The 26086-nt window shown below is 38.0% G+C and overlaps 1 protein-coding gene across 1 annotated transcript; it reads right to left on the bottom strand.

The window, feature by feature from the left end:
* Positions 1–932: 932 nt before the first annotated feature.
* Positions 933–19631, bottom strand: LOC139719847 (cathepsin B-like). The gene is made up of 9 exons (XM_071631235.1): positions 19482–19631; positions 17811–17933; positions 15113–15189; positions 13113–13239; positions 10613–10728; positions 8759–8988; positions 7133–7249; positions 5966–6094; positions 933–3543 (listed from the first exon to the last, which is right to left on the bottom strand). Exons 2-9 carry the CDS (start codon positions 17922–17924, stop codon positions 3467–3469), a joined length of 987 nt encoding a protein of 328 aa, XP_071487336.1. The 5' UTR covers positions 17925–17933; positions 19482–19631; the 3' UTR covers positions 933–3466.
* Between the last annotated feature and the right edge of the window lie 6455 nt (positions 19632–26086).

The following is a 26086-nucleotide window of genomic DNA, read 5'->3' on the forward strand; positions in this document are numbered from 1 at the left end:
TTGTAACTCAGTTTCATACAGTCCTGCAGCAGTAAGTCTCTGTCCCACTGATCCATGAATGTCTGCAGTCTTGATACATTCTCTCCTGTCTGTGCAAAGTCATCTGCAAAGCCAACGCCTTCAGCTAGTACTCTTCCCTCTCGATATATTTGTTAAAGACATAATGTCTTAAGTCCAACTCTCGAGTATACTCTCGCCTTTCCTACACTCACTGTGTTTTCTACTCTCTTCTCATCTCTACCGGATTTCCGTTGAAGTTTGCCAAGGTATCTATGTATATGAAATATGTATATATCTATATATATATATAATATATATGCTTTTTTTTTCTTTCCCGCCAAACCATATATGTACAGACAAACTTGAAATGTATACCGATTCTTTTGTTTATTTTTTTTACGAGTATCAAATAAAGAATTGATAGGTGATGTTTTTAGCTCTCAAAAAACCGTCAGGTATCCGTCGGGCTGCTCAAGAAATGCATGCGGGGCGTGACCTTACACCAAGCTTGATTTTAACGGCCCTCTCCCGCCAGCTGGTGGAAAAGCGAAATGGCTGCCTTGGTGAGTTAATGTATCTTTCCGGCATCAAACATATTCAAAGAAAGACAAATATTACTAAAACCCTTTCATCATTGAGTTTTGAACGAGATCGTGGTTAGTTATTTATTCCTGTCAAGAAATGATTCCATTGGTGCGGAAATAACATCGAATTCGAATATCTTGCTATAATAAGCTTTAATTGTCCATTATTATTAGAGTACCGACGTGACGATACAGTATTTGTGTTGTAGCTTGGGTTTTAATCAGGCGTGCACATAAATGAGCTTTTGAATTTTCAAAATTCAAATGAAAATATCTCTTTAACACATAAAATACACACACACACACACACACACACACACACACACACACACACACACACACACACACACACACACACACACACACACACACTCAACTACACACTGAGACATCCAATATCAGAAAGCTACATGTAGCATGATTGGCTGCTGCCGGTCATTCCATGTCCATGTCCCTGTCCCTAAATTTTGCAAATCAAAAGAACATGTCTGGAGTCTGCCTGATCAGTGCTTTCATGTAATACATGGATTCTTCTTTTGGGATTTTCACAGTAGCTTCTCCATGTTTATGGATAATGCCCTCGACACCATCATTACATACACATACATAAACATACATAAACATTAAAAGAGACCTCTGGAGGATTTTCTGACTTTTACATTTGAACTATAGATTAGTTATACCGAGTACAGAGTTTCAGAATTTATAGTGATTGGGTTGAGGAATGAGAATGTTTGCAAAATTTACAACAAATTGCGATGAACAAGGATGATGACATGCAGCCTCACCACAAGAATTCATGAGTTGGGGCTCAAGGAAGCAGAACAAAAGAAGATGGCATGCATACATTGTACATTCTACACAGGTGAACTTGTTAAGCAAGTGCTAGTGTAATGGAATAAGCCAGTTCGTACTTAGCTCATGGGCACGTTGGTACAAATGACCTTTCTTTTTTCTCAGTAGGTTAGGCACTTTAATTGTTTTCAAAGAGACATTATGCGTACCGGTAAGCTTGCCCGACCTAACAATTCATGGAATTCATGTTCAAACAATGCATGAACTTGCATAGACCTGCAGTGACCAGAATGGTTCGTCAATCACCCGTCGGGGGAAGCATTCATTTCATTGTTTTACGATGAATGCAATAAAAACTGTTTGAAATTCATACTGCCAAATACCAGGCTTGCGGTCAGGTGGATGTACTGGCAAGCAACATTTACAAGGATTGCATGAATAATCATTATATGACAGTGAATTTAAAAACCAACGTGCCTCTTGGTACAAATGACCTTTTTCTGCTCATGCGCAAAGTGGAACTACGAACTGGCTTATTACATTGCTACATTTCTGAAATATGTGAGGCTCCTATGTCATCAGCACTGTTCAGTGTAATTTGTTCAAGATTTTTCAGAGTATTGGTTTCTCTGCTCAAGGACCACAACAAATTCAACAAATCTATGCATGGAGCTGTCGAATTATGTACTACATGATGTGAAATTCTGAAAATCATCTGGAATGTCCCTTTAAACAGCAACTTCAGACATGATTAGCAAAATGATGCACGGACTGGTATCTATAGACTCAGCAAGCATGGGAAAACAGACTGACTACATATACATCTCATTTTGATACTCATTTATTCTATAAAAATCATTTTTTGATAGAGAAACATTGTGCGTTACATCAGATTTTGTGAAACAAGTGAAAATATATTCTACAAAATACAACACATTGCTATCCTATGATCACATAGGACTGAAAACTTGTGTCAGTGATAACCATACTTGCATGTACAAAATTACATTACACTCAAGTTATAGTACTCACCGTTTCGATACCATTTCGTTCGGTACATTCCATCACTTAGAATCAGTATGATAATGATTATTCCGTATTTGGCTGAGAACTGCATATTGGGTAACTGCTGTGAATTGATTATGATAAATTCCACACATTCGTATAATTCTTAATGTCAGATTTATATTTCACATAATATTCCTTTATATCATACAGAAAAAAAAATACATTAGTTGAGATGACATGCACCAGCCTCTTTAGTTGATGCTAACAAGGCCTTGAAAAAACAAACAAACAAACAAATATTTCAGAATTTTTTACAGGATGTAATATTGTCCATGATTCCTCTTAAAGGGATCATATAGTTTTGGTTGAGACCTCATTTCAGGTTTCCAACATTTTTTTTTTTTTTTGGTGAGATGATATGAGAAACCTCTCATGAAATATGAAAGAGTATGTAAAATTCTATGAGGAATTCAACGTTTGTTTGATGAAAATTGGTGTTGAAATGGCTGAGATATCGAAAAAGAGCGATTCTAATAAAGTGTGGGACCCACACTTTATTACAATCACTTTCTTTTACTTTGTTTTTGGATGTTTCAGTCATTCCAAACTTGATTTTCATCAAATAAACTTTGAATTCCTCTTAAAATGGTATGCTCTGTACTATATCATAAGTGTCTTCTTGGTATCTCGCAAAAAGTTAAAAGCCCAATTCTCATCTCCACCAATACTGTACCATCCCTTTAAAGTCAAAGTTTGGGAGGAGAATGCCTGAGAGTGATCCATGATTTTGGTGAATAGCACACAATCAGCTTGCATCATTTGTAGTCAAATGCCATTCTTTTGAGCTACTCTCATAAAAAAAAATAATAATCAAAAAAATATTGGTACAGTGCAGCATTTATGTTCACATGATTACATAATAGGGTAGTAAGAGCCCCATACTAATGCAAACTTGATGCTCAACCCTAATTTCAACGTTTTTCATTCACTTTTGGTAGTTATGGAATCAGGATTTCTGGAAATCCAGTGCAGAAGAAAGACCCGTTTGGACATGTTCAAATGACTAGCTTCTCTGCCTCCTACACCTTGGGCATGCCGAAGTTGATGTCGTTTTCGATTCCGCACTCATTCTGTCCACGCAGGATCTTGAAGAAGCCTGTGGAGGGAACAGAGAATCAAATCACATCACATACCATCCGTTCTTGACCCCCTAGGAGCATCAAAAATTACTTGGCTGCTCTACCTGTGCATCTGGTTTAATACAGGAAACCAAAACCCAAAGAGAAATGTGGATTCAGTGAAAGCAGCAACATTAGTAGAACACATCAGTAAAAAGTTCGAGAAAAATCGGACAATCGACGCAAAAGTTATGAACTTTTAAAGTTTTGGTGTTGGAACCGCTGGATGAGGAGACTACTAGAGGTTATGATGTATGTGTAAACAATAACATAAAGAAAATATAAAGGGAATTCCACAAAAATTCACTTTTCTAGCATTATGAAAAGCACTTGACCATCCACTTCCAGAATGCAGGGAAAATAATTGGTACCTTTAACATATGTCAGTATCAAGTTGATGGAATGTGTAATTTCCATGAAAAATCTTTTTTTTTTTTGTGGACTTCCCTTTACATTTTCTTAATATCGATGTCCACACATGACACCATCGATTGCATCAATTGTCCAATTTTCCTCAAACTTTCACTGGTGCGTTCTACTAATGTTGCTGCTTTCACTCAATCCACAATTCTCTTTGGGTTTTGGTTTCCTTTAAGGACCATCCATGTTCAATTCAATCCATTTTGGACCCTTTAAGCCCCAGCCCTGTAGTCCAGTGGGGTCCATCGGAACCACCTGAGCAACTCTGTATCCCCCATGCCTACTTTCCTTCTCCTTCAGAGTCCAAGTTTCAAGAGTTGGCCATCAACCAAGAAGATGGAGATATTCTCTCTATCTATTCACCACACCGATGTTCTTTGGAATATACATTTCTGTTCTATCTTGCTTCTACAGGTATGACTCCATCATGATAATTCCTTCTCAAACTATTTCTCTTCAAGAGTTGGCCATTGTCCAAGAAGAGGGGTACATTCTCTCTGTGATCATTAACCTTAACCAATGTTCTTTGGAATATATGTGACCCGCTACAACAAAAGGATCCTAAAGTCGCTGACAGCCGAGCCGAGATAATCAAGTTTGAAGTCACATCATCAAAATTGGTCAAAACAATCAGATTTCTATTTTTTGGCATAATTTTGTAGTCTAATGTTTTGTCCATCATCTGCCGAAATTTCAAAGCTAAATTGTCAAAGGAAAGGTAAGAAATAAGTGTTTTTCTGGGCCATGATTTTCCGACTTTCAATGTAAAAGAAACGTGTCCGAAGATTTGGATTTAGCGCTGCAGCTAAACTCCGCCCCTAGCAACAAGGGAGTGATCTTATTGGTCAGTGCGTGGCATCCTGATTACCGATTGGTCATGCGTAGACCGCTGGCGCTAAGCTTGACTGAACATGGCGGAGGTCGCTAAGAGCGTGCCTTCTATTGTCAAGCGGTGAAAACTGTCTCGCCTCCCCATGACCATGAAATCATCGGAAGGACAACTTTGAAGGCGTTTTTCTTGAAACTCTGATTTCCTCAACCACTTGACACGTGCTGATAAAATAATTGATATCTCCGCAAACGAGTACTTTCATGAGTTGTTTTATATATGAAATTAAATTAGAAGAGTACGGGAATAATATCATGTCATTTTCAGAAAATTGTCCTCCCCGACTTTTGGATCCTTTTGTTGTAGCGGGTCACATATATATACATGTATATTTCCGTTCTATCTTGATTATAACCCCATCCTAATAATTCCTACTTGAAATATTTCTTTCACCATCCTTCCTCTCCCATGTTTCACTCCACATAACCAACCTGATATAATGCTGGTAGAAATAGGTGGCCTATCATTTCCTCGTCTACATTCACGTACGAAGGAGATGACGAGTACTACCAGAAGACAAGTTAATTTCTCGCCTTCTTGATTCCTTCGGTCTGAGGTAAGTTTAAAATCTCATTTCCTCAGGTCAGAGAAGACAAGAAAGCGAGATAGAGATTTCACCTTCTTGACCTCTTTGTTTTGAGATCTAGACTTCTCAACTTCTTGTCATGAGTTCACAAAGGTGGTTTAAATTTAGAGCATGGACTAAAATAAGCATGAAAATCATATACTTTTGACATGCGCGAACCAACGCATGTTTGCTACTGGATGTCTGTTGATGTGCGCAATCTGTCAACAATATCAATGCGGAAGGAATTTGCATAAACCATGGTCTAAATTTAAACCATCTTCATGAATTTTGGCCCTTGGGTTAAAAAAGACGAGAAGGTGAGTTATGAAATCTTGTCTTCTCAACACCTCGGATCCAAAAAGGCGTGATGTCAGATCATGACTTCTCGGTTGCAGGAAGGCAAAAAATTAGAATGTATAATCATGTCTAACCTTCTTGGTGGCGCTCAGATCATCCACACCCCTTTCTCTGATATCCCTTCTCTATCTTTTTTAACTCTTTTTTTTTTCTCTCTCTCACATACCTTTATCTCCCCAATCTGGGTTCCAGGAGTTAGCCACCAGCCAGTAGGGGGAACCACTCTCCACACCCCAGCCTAAGATTCTGATGGCATGTCCTCCAAGGGCTTGCCCAGTGACATGTTGGTAGACACCTGCCAGAATGAGCAAAAACAAAACATATACGATGAAACCATTCACAATGTCACTATTATGATATTCCTTTGTACCCTGGTGCATTAAAAGATACAATCGAATAAGTCAGAAAATCAAACATAGTTAGATATCAGCCAGTAAGATTTGAGTATTCAGAGGCTTGGTGCATAAAAAGATACAATCAAGTCAGAAAATCAAACATTTATAAGTTAGATACAGCCAATCAGAATTGGGTATTCAGAGGCTTGTGTTTGATTTTCTGACTTACATTTGAATTAACTTTTATGCAACCAGGGCCCTGGTAAATGAACACTTTTTTCGATTAGATAGATACAGGGCATTCTTTTTAACACAGTCACGCAGGTAAAAACATATCATCCAAACAAAGAGCTTTTGTCTAACTTTCAGCACCAATAATTTTTGCAGGTTTCTACACAGAAAGACATCATATATATCATAATACATAGCAGATTTGAGGCCACAGCTACCTTCCAGAAAGTTTATGACTTTTCTGTTTCTTGTTGCTGGGGAGGAGTGGAAGAGGGGTTTGACTTGGTCGCAAAATCATTTACCCAACTAATGTCCAAAAATGTTTAACCTCTTCACTATTGAGTATATAAAGGTGCTATTCTGTGGAAGAATACTTTGCACACGACTGATGGTCTACAATCAAATATACATACAGTTTTGTCAACATACATGTGTATGCAAAAGATACGGGTGAAAAACATGTAAGAGATGGACACCAATGATGTGGGAAACATAAGCAGCAGATGAATTTACATCTCTACACCAAAATAAACTCAACTAATCATGTACACTGCCATCACAAAATACACAAATTTCAATTTAAATATTTAAGTTAAGAAGGAAAAGCTTTATTTTGGATGATGTCCAAGCATAAATGTCTCAAATGATCAAACTAATCATGACATAAACTTACATTGATCTATGCACCATCTAAAGATATTGGGAGGTTCAGATTTGACTGATGATAAGTGAAGTAATGACTTTGAATAGAGATTTAGATATCTCACCCGACTTGTAGGTGAGGAAATCCTCATAGACGGTGAAGTCGGCTTCCACTGGACCGTTTGTCATGATCTCGGTCATGATGGCGTCATCCCTGCCGCTCAAGCTGCCAACCGTGTGGGCTGGGATGTGTCGGAGGTTGCCATCGTTGACGGTGTTGTTTGTGGTAGTGGTGGTGGTGGTATATCACAGTTGTTGACGGAAATGGAAGTAGCAACAGAAGACATTATATTGTGCACTTGCGCTTCCCTCACTACAAGCATTATCGTTACCAACTACTGATTATTAACCTGTCCTTGCAAGAATGTCAAATTCTCAAGAAATTTACTTTGCGAAGGATAAAGAAGATTCCCCTATTCAACATGTTAACCCTTCCCTCAAACCTGATACTTCTCTTACAGTATCTTTCCTCTTTGGAAAAAAAAAACAGTTGCAGAACATGTTATTTTTTCTGCTTGTTTCTGGGGCAATGCTCAAACTGAAACATGTATATGGTGACAAAATATACACCATCCTATATCCTGAGATTAAAGCCATGGTTGCATATTCATTCAGGACACTTGAGTTGCAGGTTGTCTGTTCAAGTAACCTTTCAAAAAATCCTATTGATTTCAGAACGCAAAGTGGCATTATAAATTCACTCAATTTCAACAATTCTCCCATAAAATAAATCATGGAAAAGAACAGAAATCTGCCAAGTCTGGATTCAATAAGGAACCTGCAATTTGTAATATCCCACGATAATGACGAATATTTCCATTGAGTAAAGTAATGTGTTGATAATCATCCTCAAATGCAGATAGTGAAGGAGTCTTTGCACAGAATATGTTGTTGGGATACTCAAAAATGTTGCTCACTGGTAGCATATTAAGGAAATTTTATATCCAGAGCTTCTGCTGACTATTTGTGACCCGCTCGAACAAAAGGATCTGAAAGTGGGGGAGGACGATTTCCTGAAATTTACATGACATTATTCCCTTACTCTTCTTCTCATAAAAGTACTTGGTTGCAAAGATATAGATGATTTCATTAGCGCATGTCGAGTGGTTTATGAAATCAGCGTTTTGAAGAAACTGTCTTGAAAGGTTTCCTCTCGACGCTATCATGATCAAGGGAAGGCAAGAGAGTTTTCGCCTCTTGACAATAAAAGGTATGCTCTTAGCAACCTCCACGATGTTCATTCAATCTTATCACCAGCCGTCTACGCATGACCAATCAGTAACCAGTGGGCCCAAAAGTTCTCGCAGGTGGGCCGCAATGTTGGCCAAAAATAGAATGAAAAAAGAGTATCTGATCTAGCTGAGCCCTCCCCCCCCCAAAAAAAAAAAAAAAAAAACCCAAAAAAATGTAGGAAGGAAAAGGTGCCTTGGGGTAAAAAAGGTTGAGAAGCACTGTCATATACTACTTATGACTATGCTAATAATTACAAATTTCACTCTAAGATAAAAGGAAAAGTCTGTCTGAAAACACCCAAAACCCTCCAATAGAATGAATCTTAAAAAGATTCCTCAAGTTAAAATTGTGATGAAAATGCCATGATACTTTTAGTTTTAACTACTGTACATGTACATCTACATTACAAGAGCCAACCTAAACATGGGGTGAAATTGCATTATGGAAACACTTCTTACCATAGTACTTGTCTTGGTCGTATGGGGTTGTGTATCCCGCTTCACACTTTTGACTGCACTTCGGGGTGGGGCCAGTATCACCACAGGGCTGCTTGGTGCCATTGACGTGGTGATCACAAGACTTGATGAGGTACGGCTGGCATCCCTGGTGACTCTCATACTGGCCTCCTGTCACAATACCGGTCTCAAGGAAATACTGCCAAGCTGAGGCGGGGTATCCCCCATCACAGCTGTTAGGTGTACGTCAGAGGGATGAGCAGAAGCAGAGAGAGTGGGAGGAGGAGGAGGAGGAGAGGGAGGAGGTGGAAGAGGAGGAGGATGAAGATGAAGAGGAGGAGTGGAGGAGGATGAGGAGTAGCAGGAGCAGGAAGAGTAGGAGGAGGGGAAGAGAAGGAAGAGGAGGAGATGGAGAAGGAAGAGAAGGAGGGGAGGAGAAGGAGAAGGTGAGGGGGAGGAGCAGGAGCAAGAGCAGGAGCAAGAGAAGGAGAGGAGGAGGAGAAGGAGGGGGAATAGGAGGAGAATGACAGGAGGACAAAATGGAAGATGAGGAGGAGGAGGAGGAGGAGAGAGAGATAGAGGAGTTTGAGGAGGAGGAGGAGGATGAATAGGAAGATGAGGAGGAAGAGAAGGAGGAGGAGAAGGAATAGGAGGAGGAGGAGGAGAAGGAAGGAGGGGGAAGAGGAGGAGGAGGATGAAGATGGAAGAGGAGGAGGAGGAGGAGGAAGAGAAGAAAAAGGAGGTGGACAAAGAGAAGGAGCAGAAAGAGCAGGAGGAAGAGAAGGAAGAGGCGGAAGACGAGGGAAGGGAAGAGAAAGAAAGGAAGAAGAGGAGGAGGAAGAAAAAAAAAAGACAAACGATAAATAAAGTAATTAAGACATATGAAAATGTGATTGAAGAAACAAAAAAACTTCAGGCGACAGTCATGGTCTTCAGGACTCTGCAACAATTCAATCTCTGTCCAAAAGCTGGTTGACTCATTCCATTTCTTGTATGAAAATAGGTGGCATTATACTTTGGGTCAAAGTTTCTTTATGCTCAAGTTGGTAAAATGATTTTGATAGTCAACAAGGTAGTTTAAGTTTCACTGAATCAAATAATTACGAAATTCTTGATTTTTCAAAACACAAAAATATTGTTCACAATCACATGTATGCAGCTTAGCTGAAGCAATGTTAACTCAACTCGGCATAATTTCTTCTGTCAAAGAATTTACAAAGCAGAAATTATTTCATCCAGATCTTTACTCTACACTTCCATTGATTAAGCAATCCTACATCTTCATTTTTTTTTTCTTCAAAAAGTGGCAGAATTATAGCCATGAAAGAACTGACAAAAAAAAAAAACCACACACAAAAAAAAAACACCACATTATACTCCTACGCTGTGAAGTGATGATAGAATTGCCTAATCTGGTATATCTACCAGCATTAATGTACCTGTATCAGACACCTCAGGAGGTCATTTACCAAACTTTTGTTAGCAGTGGAAATGGGAGGGATATATTCCATGTATTTTGCGTTGTTTCACTATGAAATAACTCTCTTACGCTTGCTACATGCATGAACTCTTGCTAGAAGTGCAAGACACAACATAGTGTAGCCGTTTAAGCATTCTCTTGACAATGAATTTACCTAGATAATAACATGAAGAAACTGTTACATTAATTGTTAATAGCAAGTTCTCTTCAGATTTCAATAAAAATAATGATATGGACTGCCCACTTTAGGGAGACACTTGCCCTTTGATTTAGACAATACAATTCTAATTTAGGCAATAAATGCTGTATCCTTCTCAAGGCCAGTCCATATTCTATCAATATTCTCTATTTTCTGAAGAGAGTATGTATGAACCTACCCAAAACCACATGCGCTGCAGCAGGTCATCAAATTCTCAGCCGAGATGTTCACGATGGTAGCTCCATTCGAAGCAATGCAGATTCGGTCTGACATAGCCTCTGCAGCACCAAATGCCTGGTGGGCAGAGAAGGGGCAAATCCAACATCCTCATGTGAGCATAAAAATAAGATCCATTAAACAGTGGAACCACAGATAAGTGCTGCTTGTCCTCCCTTAAGCCCGCCGCACACTACACGATTTTGCCCCGATTCACCGGTCTTAAGACCTTAAGACTAGAAGTGTGACGTCACAGTCTTGCCAGTTTCTGGTCGTACGACTGGGTCTCAGCGCCAGTCGTAGAGATTTGACATGTTGAATTTCTACGACTGGTCGTAGGCTTTCAGCCATTCACAATGCAGTAAAATGCAAGCGCGCGCTTTTACAGTCGGGTCGTATAGTGTGCGGTGTCCGGTTGTATGACTGGTCTTAAGACCTAGCTTGGCTTAAGACTTTAAGACCAGTCTGATCGTGTAGTGTGCGGTGGCCTTTACTGCCTCAACCCTTTCGCTACTCTTCCATCACCCTCTCTTCTTGATGATGGCCCTGTATAATAGGCTAATACGATCTAACCCCAGGCCAACAAGACCAAGGCACCCTTTCCCCTCAAACATTCAAAACATCACTGGCATCTTGCTCCCGTATTGGAGTACTGGAACAGGCAAGTGACATATTATATTTCCCTGTTAAACCCATCCACTTTATCACTTTATGTCCAGAAGTCACTCAGGTTTAAGCAAAAAACTTAAAATCTAAATATGGGTAAAAGTGAGTCAACTGATAAACAGAATAATTATCATTTAAAGCATTGTTTATCTACATTTTTCTGGAGCAAATATCCAATGGGGCAGAGCTCCACTAAAATCAAAACAACAACAACAATATCATCATCACAGATAAGATCACAATTTCACATTCTTAGGGTCCTGAGTTAGAGGCTCCTGGTAGTAGTTGTGGTGCTTTTCTAAGAATCAGATTAACATTTGCCAAGCTGCAAAACCAAGCTGTGACTGAGCAGAGTAAATAAATAAAATGTCGATATGACATGTAATTTTGACTGTCTTAACCCATTGAAGACAGACTGATTTTGCTACAACATGCATTTCCCATAGACACCTGCCCGAGAGTATACTTGGGGCTCATCCTCAATGGGTTAATATATTATTCTCAATTTGTGAGCTGGATCCTTGTGAGTGCATGAGCAGATTTACACCTGTTCATCATCCTAAACACATGTTTTAAACACCTGCTTTAACCAGATCTATGTTTTTATCAAGTTTTGCCTGTGATATCAACACATTGCATTGACATGCCTTTCAACCCGTCGAGAACGAGTCCTGAGTGTACTTAGGCAGGAGTCTATGGGAAATGAGTATTGTAGCAAAATCAAACCATCCTCAACAGGTTAAATGTTTTTTCCAGAAAATCTATCTGATCACATACACATCCTTCTTTTGGCAAAACAAAAATAAAAGCATGGAAGCATGGAAGATTATGTCCATGTCATAAAGGAGCTCATATCACATGACATGTTTCATGCTACAATGTATCCTGGTTTTGGCTTCTTTTTACTACAGCTGCTGTATGAACATGCTCTTCTTGTGAAGGTGTAAAGGGATCGTATAGTTTGGTTGAGACCTAATTTCAGGTTTCTAACATTTTTTGGTGAGATAATGAAAAACCTCTTATGAAATATGAAAGAACATGTAATTCTATGAGGAATTCAATGTTTATTTGATGAAAATTGGTTTTGAAATGGCTGAGATATCCAAAAAAGAGCAATTCTAATAAAGTGTGGGACCCACACTTTATTACGATCGCTTTGTTTTACCTTGCGTCGCTGGGGTGACAAGACCTCGTATCTCAAAAATGTCAAATGTTCAGGAGAGCAAAAAAACATGGCGGAAAAGCACTGTAGTGAATGGGAAAGCCTTTCCTTTGACATGTCATGATGGCTTCATTTTTGGAGTATTAAAGACAGTTGGGATTTGGCCAAGATATCACTTGACCTATTATTTGACCATTAAGCCCCCCCCCCCCCCCCAAAAAAAAAAAAAAAAAAATGACATTTTTGAGATACGAGGTCTTGTCACCCCAGCGACGCTTGTGTTTGGATGTTTCAGCCATTCTAAACCCGATTTTCATCAAATAAACTTTGAATTCCTCTTAAAATGGTATGCTCTGTATTATTCCATTTAAGTGTTTTGTTGGTACCAGGTATCTCGCAAAAAGTTAAAAGCCCAATTCCATCTCCACCAATACTGTACCATCCCTTTAATGTCAAAGATTTCGGCAAACATGTGGGCTGGAGAAAGAACTCATAAAGTACAAGATAATCCCTGTGACCTTGGATAAAGAACAGCATCATAAAGGCCAAATTATGACCAAAGGTTGTGTTGCATTTGTTTATGGGTATCTTTGTTTGTTTTCACCATGCCTCAGACATCGCCATGGTAACCTACCCAGCAGGATCCACACGCCCCTTGGTCGCGAATGTCCCCGATGGTCGTGCATTTCGGCCACTGCTCGCGGGCATCAAAGTTAGTCGGGAGGTCACCGATGATTTTGGGGTTTTCAACTGCAGGCAGTCTACAATAAAGAGATAGTTAATTGTATAACATTTACTCAGATAGATGATGTCTGCACGCTATAATTGTCTGTTATGCACACTTACAATTGTAGACCTACTAGTACTTTCACACAATTTAGTATGTACAATGTACACTGTATATTGTTGTCAGCTCGGCAGAAGGGCCCCAAGGCTTGCTCGCTCAAAAAAATTAGCAAAAATTATAGTGATATATACGACTCATATGAAAGAGCTTTCAAAACTTGTCAAATTGTGTCACAAATCAAAATTTGATTTGGGGGTCCAATTTCATGCTAGGGCCCCTCTGCCCAGCAGGGAATGACATCTAAGATAAAGAATGCTGAATTCTGTATCCATGTTGTGTGCGATATCACATGGACAGAGAATTTGACTGATGTTAATACAACTTGTCACGAGTCCTGTTTTTTTTTCTTTTTTCTCTCAATTTTTTTCATACAGGTAATTCATTGTTTTCCACTTCCAGCACATCAAACGCTACCTATTAATGTGTGATGTCATAATCATTCATCACCATGGAAACTGGTTTTAAACAATCCCACATACATATTGTACTCCAAATATCTGTGAACATACATGTAATTGTTGCTATAACCATGCTCCTACTCATTTCCAATCAATGCCACTGCCTGAAGCCGTGTGCAGTCAGGATATCCTGTTTAGAACTAGCACCGACCTACATTGTACCAGGTACGGTTTAACAAAAGACTGTGACATCATTACTAAGCTGTAGGTACTCATTAGAACCAATATGGATATATCTTTAGCATGTCATTGTTCAGACATGATTATATCAGAGCAACTTTACAGCCTGCTCATAATGTATAAAGAGAGTCTGGCCAACTCAGTTTTTCGGCTTTATGAGTTTTGAAGCCTGTGATTGGTCAAAAGTGGTCCCGTGATCTTTGCGGAGCCATGTCGTTACCAAAGTGCGCTCATATGCAGTGCTCATTACCCCTTATTTGGTATCGGTAGGTTTTTCATTATTACGTTTGAGCGTACACGCTAACCCTGTAACGCGTAATACACTGGGTAACGACATGGTGTCCAACTTGCGAGTTGGCCAGACTCTCTTTATATAAGGCACTGAGTAAAAGACGCCCACTGTGCACTTAGTCACAAGTTCACATAACTTTTCTGCCCCTCCCCCATCCAACCATGTCACAATCCTGTGTTCACAAAGCAGTCATGTGACAAATCACAAGGATAGAATAAATAGCCTGGATTTTATGACATCTATGGATGACTTCAGACTTTGATCTATTGAAAGGCAAAACCACATGACCTGGGTATTGATCATATTGGCAATGGGGAAAAATGCAGGTGACAAACACACTGTAAAACTGTCATATCCTGTTACATGTATTATCAGCAATCTCATTCCACAGTCAACCACAGAAATTCATTCATGTCTAGATAGCATTGTCATCCCACAGCCTACCACAGACATAGATCGATGTTTACAGGTGCGATATCCTGGTAATTCAGCAGTCACATCCCATACTGTCCTCAACAACAGAAAATAATTGTGGGGGAAGTATGAACAATGCATGATTACAGGCAGACTAGTTTCAGGTCAAGTCTTTTGCCAGTCAAGATTTCATCCATTAAAATTGTTATGTGTACAGCAGGTAAAGTACCCTCAACCCCAATGTTTGTGGTTTATACTATAACATTCCTGATATTTGTGTCCAAATAATGATGTTAAACCATGGCAGTCCTTGCCAACCAAACCTACAAATGAAAAATGAACTCACACCTTAGACTGAAGGGCTAATTTGGCATGGAAAATTGAAAAAAAAAATCCCAAATCATAGGGAAAAAGCAACAAAAATGCCATGTTCGGCTCTATACCTTCGACGTGGGTGCCTGAAAGTCCCAAGCATCTGACGGACATCATCAAGCTTCCATCCCCGAAAGTTGGTGTGGGCCTGATTCAGAAATGCAACACACATACTCATCAATTGTGCAATCAAAATCAAAACTAAACAAAGCAAAACAAAACAAACTATAAAGCTAATCATGTGAATCATATGTCAGTGAGATGAACATTAGTCCGAGTTCAAAACGAACCTCAAGGACTTTTGAGACTGTCGCCAGCATAATATATCTCTAGAACAATGGCAAGAGGAGAAAAATCTGATGACATCTTCAAACAATGTGCAGGCGAGAGTCTCACTTTCGGTAAAGTTATTGACTGTGAACAATGATATTCTTAACCCACTCCATACTAAATTCTGAAATCCTTATAGACTTAGAACAGAGGCCAGCAGGTTCCTGTAGGGAACAAGTTAAAACTGTCAGAGGCTTCCCTAATCATATGAATACTTTCATGACTTTCTAACAAAAATGTAAATCCAATATTTTTGCCATAAGCAAAGAATTAACTCATTACATAAAAGCAGTTCTCTAAATCAGTGTGATGATTATACAGAACTTGCAATCTGCAACTTTACTTTAGGAACATGAAAAAGAAGAAGACTTCATTTTGTTCATCCCTTTTCTTCACCACGTCTCATTAATCATAAATTCTTCTCTAGATGCTAACATTTTTATCCGGAAGAAAGAGGTTCCATCACATTTGCTCCTGCAACAATTGCTCCCACGAAATATCTAAATATCTAAAAGCCAAATATACATTCTACCCACAAACATAACACTTACCCTAATCCTAATCTTCAGGCAAGTGATTATAATATTAGGCTAACATATCATCTAATAAGGTCATATATCCCTTTTGCAAATGTTACAAAGTTTCATATGGTTGACGAAGAATGTCTCCCAACATAGTGTATGAAATTATACCTGGTACTGTATTACACCTCAGAATTGTAAAAAAAAAAAATGAAAAATTAACTCTATGCCACTTGACAATATGCTCCTCTTCTGTACTGAGAAAAAAAAATGTTGAATTATCTTTTATTATCTTCTTCTTTTTTTAGGGGAAGGGGTCTGGACAAATCTCCTATTTATTCCCTCTTCACCATACAAGAAGTTTCCAGTTTACTAGTCTGAGGAAAGGTTGGAATTACCCACCCTTATAATATACCATGAAATGACGTGAAAGAAATCTAAAAGTTTCAGGGTTGCAGAAGAGACACACAAACTTTAAAGGGATTGTATGGTTTTGGTTGAGACCTATTTTCATGTTTCTAACATTTTTTTTTGTGTGTGAGATAATGAGAAAACACGTATAAAATATGAAAGAGCATGTAATTCCATAAGAAATTCAATGTTTATTTGATGAAAATTGGTTTTAAAATGGCTGAGATATCCAAAATAGAGCGATTCTAATAAAGTGTGGGACCCACCCTTTATTACAATCTCTTTGTTTTACTTTGTTTTTGGATGTTTCAGTCATTCCAAACCCTATTTTCATCTTTAAAATAAACTTTTAATTCCTCTTCAAATGGTATGCTCTGTACTATTTCATAAGTGTTTTCTTGGTATCTCGCAAATAAGTTAAAAGCAAAATTCTCATCTCCACCAATACTGTACCATCCCTTTAAAGACCAAAAAAAAAAAAACCCCAAACCCCTGTATACCTAATGAAATAAAAACTCAATGAGACTGGAACCTTTAACAAGTGTCTCACGTGGACACTAAAAAAATTAACCCATTGAGGACGAGACCCGAGTATACTCAGGCAGGTGTCTAAGGGAAATGCGTGTTGTAGCAAAATCAGTCTGTCCTGAACGGGTTAAAGGGATGGTATAGTTTTGCTTGAGACCTAGTTTCAGGTTTACAACTTTTTTTCTTTTTTTTAACTAATGAGAAACCTCTTTAATATGAAATATGAAAGAGCATGTAATTTCAAGAGGAATTCAATGTTTATTTTCTTGAGAAAAATTGGTTTTGAAATGACTGAGATATCCAAAACAAAGTGATCCTAGTATAAGTTGGGATCCACTTTAGGATCGCTCTGTTTTACTTTGTTTTTGGATATATATCTCAGCCATTTTGAAACCGATTTTCATCAAATAAACTTTGAATTCCTCTCAAAAAGATAAAATTCTAAAAATCTAAATTGTAAAAATGGTAACATTTCATGAGTGGTTTCTTAGTATCTCGCAAAAAGTTTCAAAAGTGCAATCCTCATCTCTACCAATTATACCATCTCTTAATTTACCATTTGCAGATGAAACAAAAACCCAACACTAATGCTTCAAATAATTATAAAATGTGAGTTAGGGATAGAAACAACCATTTAGATGTAAAAATTTGAACAAGTATAATTGATGTTAATTAAGTATTGTTAAATATACAAAATGTGAACAAAAATGTTCCCAGACTAAACCGTGTACAGTTATGGTGTAATGAGAGAAATAGTGATATCTCCTTATATTTTAGGCTTTATTGCAATAATTGGATGTTTTGTGATACAGCTGACCTACATACAATAATGTAGGTCTATGCATCAAAAGTGATATCGTGAACATTTTTTACATCACTGCTCCCAGAGGTAAACAGGACCTCTAGCACAAGGTTATCCAACTCAAAAAAGAAAGAAAAAAAAAAAAACGCTCCCCTGGTTAGTACCCAGTAAACATACCTTCCATGTTGTGTGCATGTTGTTGACTTCAAAGGCAATCTTCCCCTGGAGGATCTCCAGGTCGGTCGCTGCCAGACTTACAGCCAGCAGGCTGGCTAGAATCAGCAGCTTCATGGTGTAAAGCTGGTCAAGAACAATAATATTTGTAATTGATAAAAAAAAAAATTATATCAGTATTGCGGTATCAGTAATTACGGTATAACCAATATAACTGTTACTTAGAACATGCATCATGACCCAGCATGTCTGAATTTAAAGGTGTGTGTGTGTGTATGTACTTTTGCCATACGATATCAACCATTTGTGACCCTGCATCACAAAACCAACAAAAAGTCGCCAGACATGGATTTTTAGTTGAGAGCAGATTCCGGAAGAGCAGACTTTAAGCTTTAAAATGATGCATAACTCAATTCAAATGGACTCTCCTAACCTATCAAAATACTGGAAAGAAAGCACACACTCTGGAAAGTGTGAACTGAGAAAAGAGGCTTTGAAGTACAGCCTACAGGGTCTATTCAAGTGCTTCTTGCTGTGTGATGAATGGTTGACCAATTTCATATATTTTCAGTCCTGACATAAAATCAGTGGGTGCGACTGTTGGTTTTGTGATGCACGGTCACATTTACTTTAAAAAATAACCAAAAACTGATGCCAATGTGCCATCACTATTGAGAACTGAGCTGGATATGTCTCGAAAGGCATTAGGATAATCCTGATCCTACAATTTCCACCAATCATCTGATCATGTCGATTATTCAAATGCTCACCATAATATGGCGCCCCTATTTGATTTCTTAACCCTTGCACTGCGCATTTCCTCCAAAAGAATAAAATCCGCATCTTTTAAAGCAAAATCTCATATTTAAATTATTAAATAGGGTAATTGAAAAATAAATACATTTTCTATAAAACTTAGATGTCTAATACTCTAAACTAATATCATAGAATCTATATTCATGTTTAAAATTCACGAAATATAAATCTTCTGTATTCTTCGTTGCTTATCTTTGTTGCTCTCCCAGAACGGTCATAGGAATTCTCACATAAAGAAAACACACTCAACTGTTTAAAGAGTCATTTGGATCATTTGGATAAGCACTGTCCTATCTAGACAGAAAGATCCGTCTGTCCCGGAGGACTCTTTTATATTTTGCCATTAACGCTGTCCTCCGTAGACGGAGGGGTTCCATGAAGCCAGACGCAGTCTCCGCGGAACATTCCCCGACGGACAGATACAGACCGATCTTTCGGTCAATGTCCTATCATACTAGACCATAATACATAAACCACTCGGCACTGGCAGAAAAATCTGTCTGCCGGAAGAATCTTTTACTTTTTCGGCCCTCCTCCGTAGGAAGAAAAGCTAGACGTAACGTTACAATATCACATATCTCCAACGACAAGATGCATGATATAGAATTCTAGACCGATCTTTAGGTCAAACACAGTCAAATAAGTTACACAGCTACACAGCCTTGGCCCTGCCTGTCGCTGTACCAGTATGTACATAAGTGTCTCCACTCAAATAATCGACACAGCTAGTGAGGTATTGTTCTACACCCTGCCGATGCCGATATGCATCGACCGCTCACATTATAGACAAATCTACATACAATACTCATCGAGTCATCATAGTATGTAGCCTGTAGGTAAACAATGATTATTAATTACCTAATTAATGTCCAGCGAAGTCCCTCAGTTAGAAACCCTCAGAGCTCAAGCCTCAGATACATGCACTCTCAGTAGGTTGGTGGTGATATGAAGTGAATGAACTGAACTACTTAGCTGAGGACATAAATGCGGCCTCGTCATTTACTGTATGTAGAATGCCCTCGCCGGTAAATACACGGACAACGTGAAGACCGCAAAGCGTATCACGTGACAAACGTTTACTCAAGTCATGTGAATCGTCCTCATGTGACTCCAATATTCTACGCTCAAGGCATTTTTCTTCTTTTTTTTTTTGTAAATGCATCATTCTCAAGGGAAAACGACAATATTGAAAAAAAAAAATACATAGAAGAGACGATCATGTCAGTAGTGAATAGTAGAAAACAAGTAAGAAAAACTGTGATAAAACATAAAAACTAGCGTGTAAAACTGCATGCAGGTCCCAAAATTCATTGGCGTGAAAATTAGAAAATGTAGGCCTTTAGATATCAATTTACCTAGCCTACTACCCTGGTACAAAACATGTATAATTGATATTCATTATCCTATATGAATGTCTATTATTTTGTGTATCATTCAGTATGGTTACTTTATGAGTAATTGGATGATTTCTCCATATAACAATGCGATTTTTATCTCAGTGATCTCAAAACAAAGAAAGAAACAAAACAAAACAAAACAAACCGAAACCAGACAAAAGCAGACCTCAGAAATTAATTCTCTCTGTACTAATTGCACAAGAATCTCCCCCCCCCCCCTCTGCCGCACCCCCGCCCTCTTTATTTCTCGACCTGTCACAAGTATTTATGGTGATCACTGATGGCACGGAGACTGCTCTCAAGAGAAGTGCAATTTCGCACATTTTCTAGTCGACTTTTATAAACAGAGCAAACTCAGAAGAAAAGTGAGGAAACAGTTTCACATAATTTGGACACTTATTAACAAAGTTATGCAAATTTATAGTTTCATACTACATTGCACATCATCAAATTGTGGTATTTATTGGTGTATAGGACCTATATAGAGGCGATGACATCTCAAAACTTTCGCACTGGTATAGTTTGCACACACACACACACACACACACACACACACACACACACACACACAACATTATTATGAGGAAACCTCTCGCATTCTGTTGGTCTGATATTGCCAAACGAATCTCTTGGGCCAACCTGAAAATGATATGGAAATGAATATAAAAGTCCGAGTGCTCAACTACCGCATGACCCCTAGCTCCATCATCCATTGTCTTGTTTGATGTCATTAGAAATAACACAACTCACTCGTATGAAATATGCTGTCAGCCTCACAGGTTACCCATGGGAAAATATATCAATCATCAATGATGTTCAACAGACCGCACGTACTATATACATGTTTGCACTCCCAAAACGAATTCGAAGTGAAATACATAATTCAAGGATTCATGCTGTTATAAAGTCAAACGTAATTTCAACATAATAACCTGATTCATTTCATTTCATTTATTTATTTCAGCACGGCACAGGATTCAGCCAGACGGCTGTAATTCTTCCTCATGTCCGTGCATCATGAGATAAAAGTGACATACTTATTTCAAAACATACATGAAACATATATACAACAGACAATTAGATATGGAAACAAATCAGAGCAAAAGTGAATAGAAAAAGAAAAAATATATTTACAGAAAAAATGAACACAATCATGTTCGGTTTACTTGAAAACAAAAATGAGGGAGGGGTACAATATCATTGTGGTGTCAGATACAAATTTAAAGTCCGTCTATAACCGCTAAAAAATATTTGCTGTTTTACGAATGTTGGCAATATATCCCATAATTTTGGGCACTTGATAACTAAAACTCCTTTGCCTAAAGCAGGTTTGGATAATTATATGGTAACTTCAATATCAGCGTTATATTATTTAAATCATAATGAAAAATTGTCAACTCAAACATTTCACTTATATATTTAGGGGTTAGATTATAAGCGATTTTATACATTGTGCACAACATACTTATGTTTGTTTCTTCTCATCTTAAGTGTGTCAACATTAATTTGTACACTCATGAGTACAACAAGTTAGTTGGATATCTCGAATTTACGTGCAACACTGCTCTTAGAGAACGACTCTGGAGAATTTGAAGACGCTGAATATAACTATGTTTAATATTTGACCATATGACATCACAATAATCAAAATTGCTTTGAATGGCGGATTTATAGAATATAATAGCCGTTTTAAATGAAATAAAATGTCTTATCCTTTTTAACAAATACAAATTTCTGACAGTGCGTTTACACAAAATAATGTTCAATATGATGGCTCCAGTCTATAGGGACTGATCAATATACTAGAACACACCAAGATATTTACAATGAGGAACTTGAGCTATTCTAACATTGTTTACACTCACATTAAAGTTCACAAGTTTAATCTTTTTCTGAGACCCTATTGGCATAGTTTCACATTTTTCCAAATTAAGGGCTAATCAATTACCTGATAGCCAATCTGCAATACGGACCATATATCATGGTATAAATTTTGTTCAATCTGTTTCACATTTTTACTAGACACATGAGTACACGTGTCGTCAGCATAAAATGCAACCGATGAACGTTGTAAGCAGTTAATAGGCAAATCATTAATATAGATTGTGAACAAGAGCGGTCATACGAACATGAAAGTAATTAGTGGTAAGAGTTAAAATTGTTGGTCTGCACATGGATCCAAAGTAGGGATTCAATTAGGACCTATTATCAAGAATGTCTACCTTGAAATACGCCATCAATATAAAAACTTTAATACGTGGCATTTCAATACTTCCGAACTTGAGTTCTTCTCAATGCAGAAATTATCAGAAAAAAAAAATCATTTATTCATGCAAAGATTTTACACAACAGAGTTTTACTGATATGCATTATACCGTCGAAAGTGCGTCATTTATATCAACGACTTTCAAGTTTGCTGAAGCATGGATTGCGTTTAACAATCAAAATTTGAGCTTTTGAGCTTTTGTGATATACGAATACATTTCAAAATGAAAAGCAACAATAAAGCAGCAGCTTACGCGGTAATGTTGCAGCCGACCTTGTTGAAAAGAACACAGTGTCCCACCATGTGAAACACAATGTGAAACACAGTTTGAACACACTGTGAACTCGCAGTGTGAAATCTCTTGATTCACACTGTTAAATTCGAACGTTTTAACAGTGTGAACACAATGTGAATCATTAATATGTGAATACCCTGTGAAAAACCACACCAAAGTGGGAAATAATCTTCACACTGTTATATTCGAGCATTTTTTTTTCAAATAGTCGACTGTGTGAATACAGTGTGAACACACTGTAGGATACTGTGTTCTTTCCAGCAGAGGAGGATAATTATTCATGATATAACATAATATACTTGAACATTTCAGCACAAGAAAAAAAAAATTCGACTGTCAATATATATTCTATATTTATGTCAATAAAGTAATGTGGTCTATAGTCTTCGCATTTTTCAAAATGTTATTTACATAACATATATATATATATATATATATATATCTATATCTGTCAAATGTGTCATGTATATCGACGATTTTCAAGTTTGCTGAAGCATGTTAAGATTGCATTTAACAATCTAAATAGCCCCATACGAGCTTTTGTGATATACAAATACATTTCAAATGAAAAGCAACAATAAAAAGCAGCAGCTTACGCGGTAATGTTGCAGCCGAACCTGCTGGAAAGAACACAGTGAACACAAAGAACACAGAAAAAAAGTTTCACTTATTCATGCAAAGATTTTACACAACAGAATTTTACTGATATGCATTTACTGTCAAATGTATCATGTAAATCAACGATTTTCAAGTTTCCTGAAGCATGTTAAGATTGCTTTAACAATCAAAATAGCCCCATTTCAGTTTTGTGATGTACGATTACATTTCAAAATGAGAAGCAACAATAAAAAGCAGCAGCTTACGAGGTAATGTTGCAGCCGACCCTGCTGGAAAGAACACAATGTCCCACCATTGTGAAACTCAATGTGAAACATAATGTGAAACACTGCTTGAACACAGTGTGAACTTGCAGTGTGAAATCTCTTAATTCACACTGTGACAGTGTGAACACAATGTGAATCATCAATTCACAGTGTAAATGATTAATTCACGATGTAAAACAGAACATTACTATGTGAGTAGCCTGTTAAAAACCACACCACAGTGGGAAATAATCTTCACACTGTTATATTCGAGCGTTTTTTCCACATAGTCGACTGTGTGATCACAGTGTGAACACACTGTAGGATACTGCGTTCTTTTCAGCAGAGGAGGATATGTAAATTCATGACATAACATACTTGAACATTTCAGGCTCAAGAAAAAAATTAATTCGACTGTCAATATATATTCTATACACACTAAGAAATCAGGGTTCAATTTGGGGTTGAATTTGACCCAATGCACCCTTGCGTGGACTAGGGTTGAATATTTAACTCCTATGGGTGCTATTTACTCCGAATGGGGTTCACCTTTGAGAAAGTTTAATTTTTGAACGTCTCCAAATAGAAGAGTTAGTCTGCTACAAAAACCTAGATCATAGTGTTGCGTTCAAACATGTTATGATTTGTAATGCAGTATCAGTAATGATTTGAATTGTGGATGATGTTCATCTTTAAGATTGCAAATCAATCAATATAAAGATGTTTGTTGGTGTTTGATAAAATGAAATAGCATTTTTTGTTCGTGCCAGTTTCATAAACAGTACGTGAGCAAAGACTAACACGCCAATCCCGGAAATTAACCAATCACTCACATCAGCAGAGAAGACGATCGAGGCATACAGCGAGCTAGCTACTGTACAGTATGTGTATACGTGTCACAAAGCAAAGCGTCGCGACAGTTCACTTCCATTTCGTTCTAGAACTCCCGTGCAATTGCATTGAAGCGGGGCTTTTTCGTTGCAAGACTTGCTGATTTATACAAGACTAAGGTGAGTAAATGATCACTTTGTAAATCATGACATATTTGGGTTGCTTGTGTACGGCTAGATCCTTCAATTCTTCGGTAATAGGCCTAATTTCAATCGTTTGTCGTGCCGTTCTTTGTTACCACGTTCACGCGTGTATTAATACACTGTACTGTACATGCAAAATCATATGACCTATAAATGGGAAGTAATACGGGCCTCTTTACGGTTACTACTGCTTGCTACTGCCATTTAGCAGAGTTACCAAGTCTCACGCATTCTGAGTGAGACTATCGACAAGAAATAAGGCAAAACAGTTTGCATTGTTTAATTTAATGGTAGTTTAATGTATAGTGATTTGTGATACTGTTTCGTCTTATATTGCATGTGCTTATATGAGACAGTGATGAGTCTACAGAGTCAGTAGGCTATTAACTGCTGCGACCTGCCTGAACTCGAAGCGTTCGGGCTCCCACAGTGTACAACTGTGTATGTGACTAAGACTCGATCGCGCACTGTCACTAGTCATATCTGCATGCCCCTGATACAGTCTGCATGATAAGCTGTGTGAGAGTCGCGGTCGGCGGTGACACACATGATACGGATACCGGTGATTGAAACACTGAATGAGAGAATGTGCATCAAACTGCACTAAGGCAGAGGAGGTACAGCTAGTAATCATCAGTGTGAAAGAAATTCCTTCTTACTTGGGTTTGGTTGCACAGTGCCGCAGTCAGTACCAAGTACCACAGTAGTGCAGACTGAGTACAGTAAAATCCTATACTGGTATAATAAAGTTTCTTGTACGGTATATAGTGGCCGACTAGCTAGACTAAAAGGTTTAGCTGTGTCAGTGTGGCAAGGGTGTGAAGCTGATGATACCGGTACTGATTATCAAAAAAAAAAAGAAGATATTTCAAGTAGATCTACAGTACATGTATAAACTTTATGGCCCAAACTTTATATCTATGGACATGGTGAACAACAGTCGATCATAATTATACTGATTTCGAAGTGAAAATACAAGTTGCCAGCAGCGTTGTACGTCATGTAGCAGACTAGTACATTGTATTAAGTGTGAGCAATCTATATAATAGCCTATTGACATCACCATGCGCTGTGCAGACATCATCTACATATTAAACTGGTGGGTGGTGGTAAATTTGAGGTTACAATTGGTACCCGTACCGGTACAACAAATGTACGTTACTCAGACCCTTATGCTTTGTATCGCATTGACGGCACTGTTACCTGCAGATTTGTTATAGGGCCTACTGCACATGAACAGTTCAATATAATTTCAAATTTCTGTGTTACCATTGCAAGTTTCTTTCTTTTTCCCCTTTCTTTCTTTCTTTCTTCAGGTCAAAGGTGTTTGAAGCATCCTTGTCCTTACAGCAAATGAAGGATGTTGTTTGTTTCATTATGGACTATGCTGCGCTGAACTGCATCCTACTCCCTGGGAGTATTCTCGGTATGAAACCTGATGTCAAAGCTTCTTCTCTACTTGTGACACCAAGGCAAAGGTGAGTTTTCTCTGCAGGCCAGGAAAATGCACTTTTGCTCCCTTTGATATAAAAACTGTTATCTTATGAATGTTGCAAATGCAGCATTAATTATCTGTAAGAGTTGCAAAGATCGAATGGTTAATCTTGT

Source organism: Diadema antillarum, unplaced genomic scaffold, assembly GCF_040938485.1.
Source record: "Diadema antillarum isolate AM-2024a unplaced genomic scaffold, OU_Dant_1.0 scf00000009, whole genome shotgun sequence".
NCBI lineage: Eukaryota > Metazoa > Echinodermata > Echinoidea > Diadematoida > Diadematidae > Diadema > Diadema antillarum.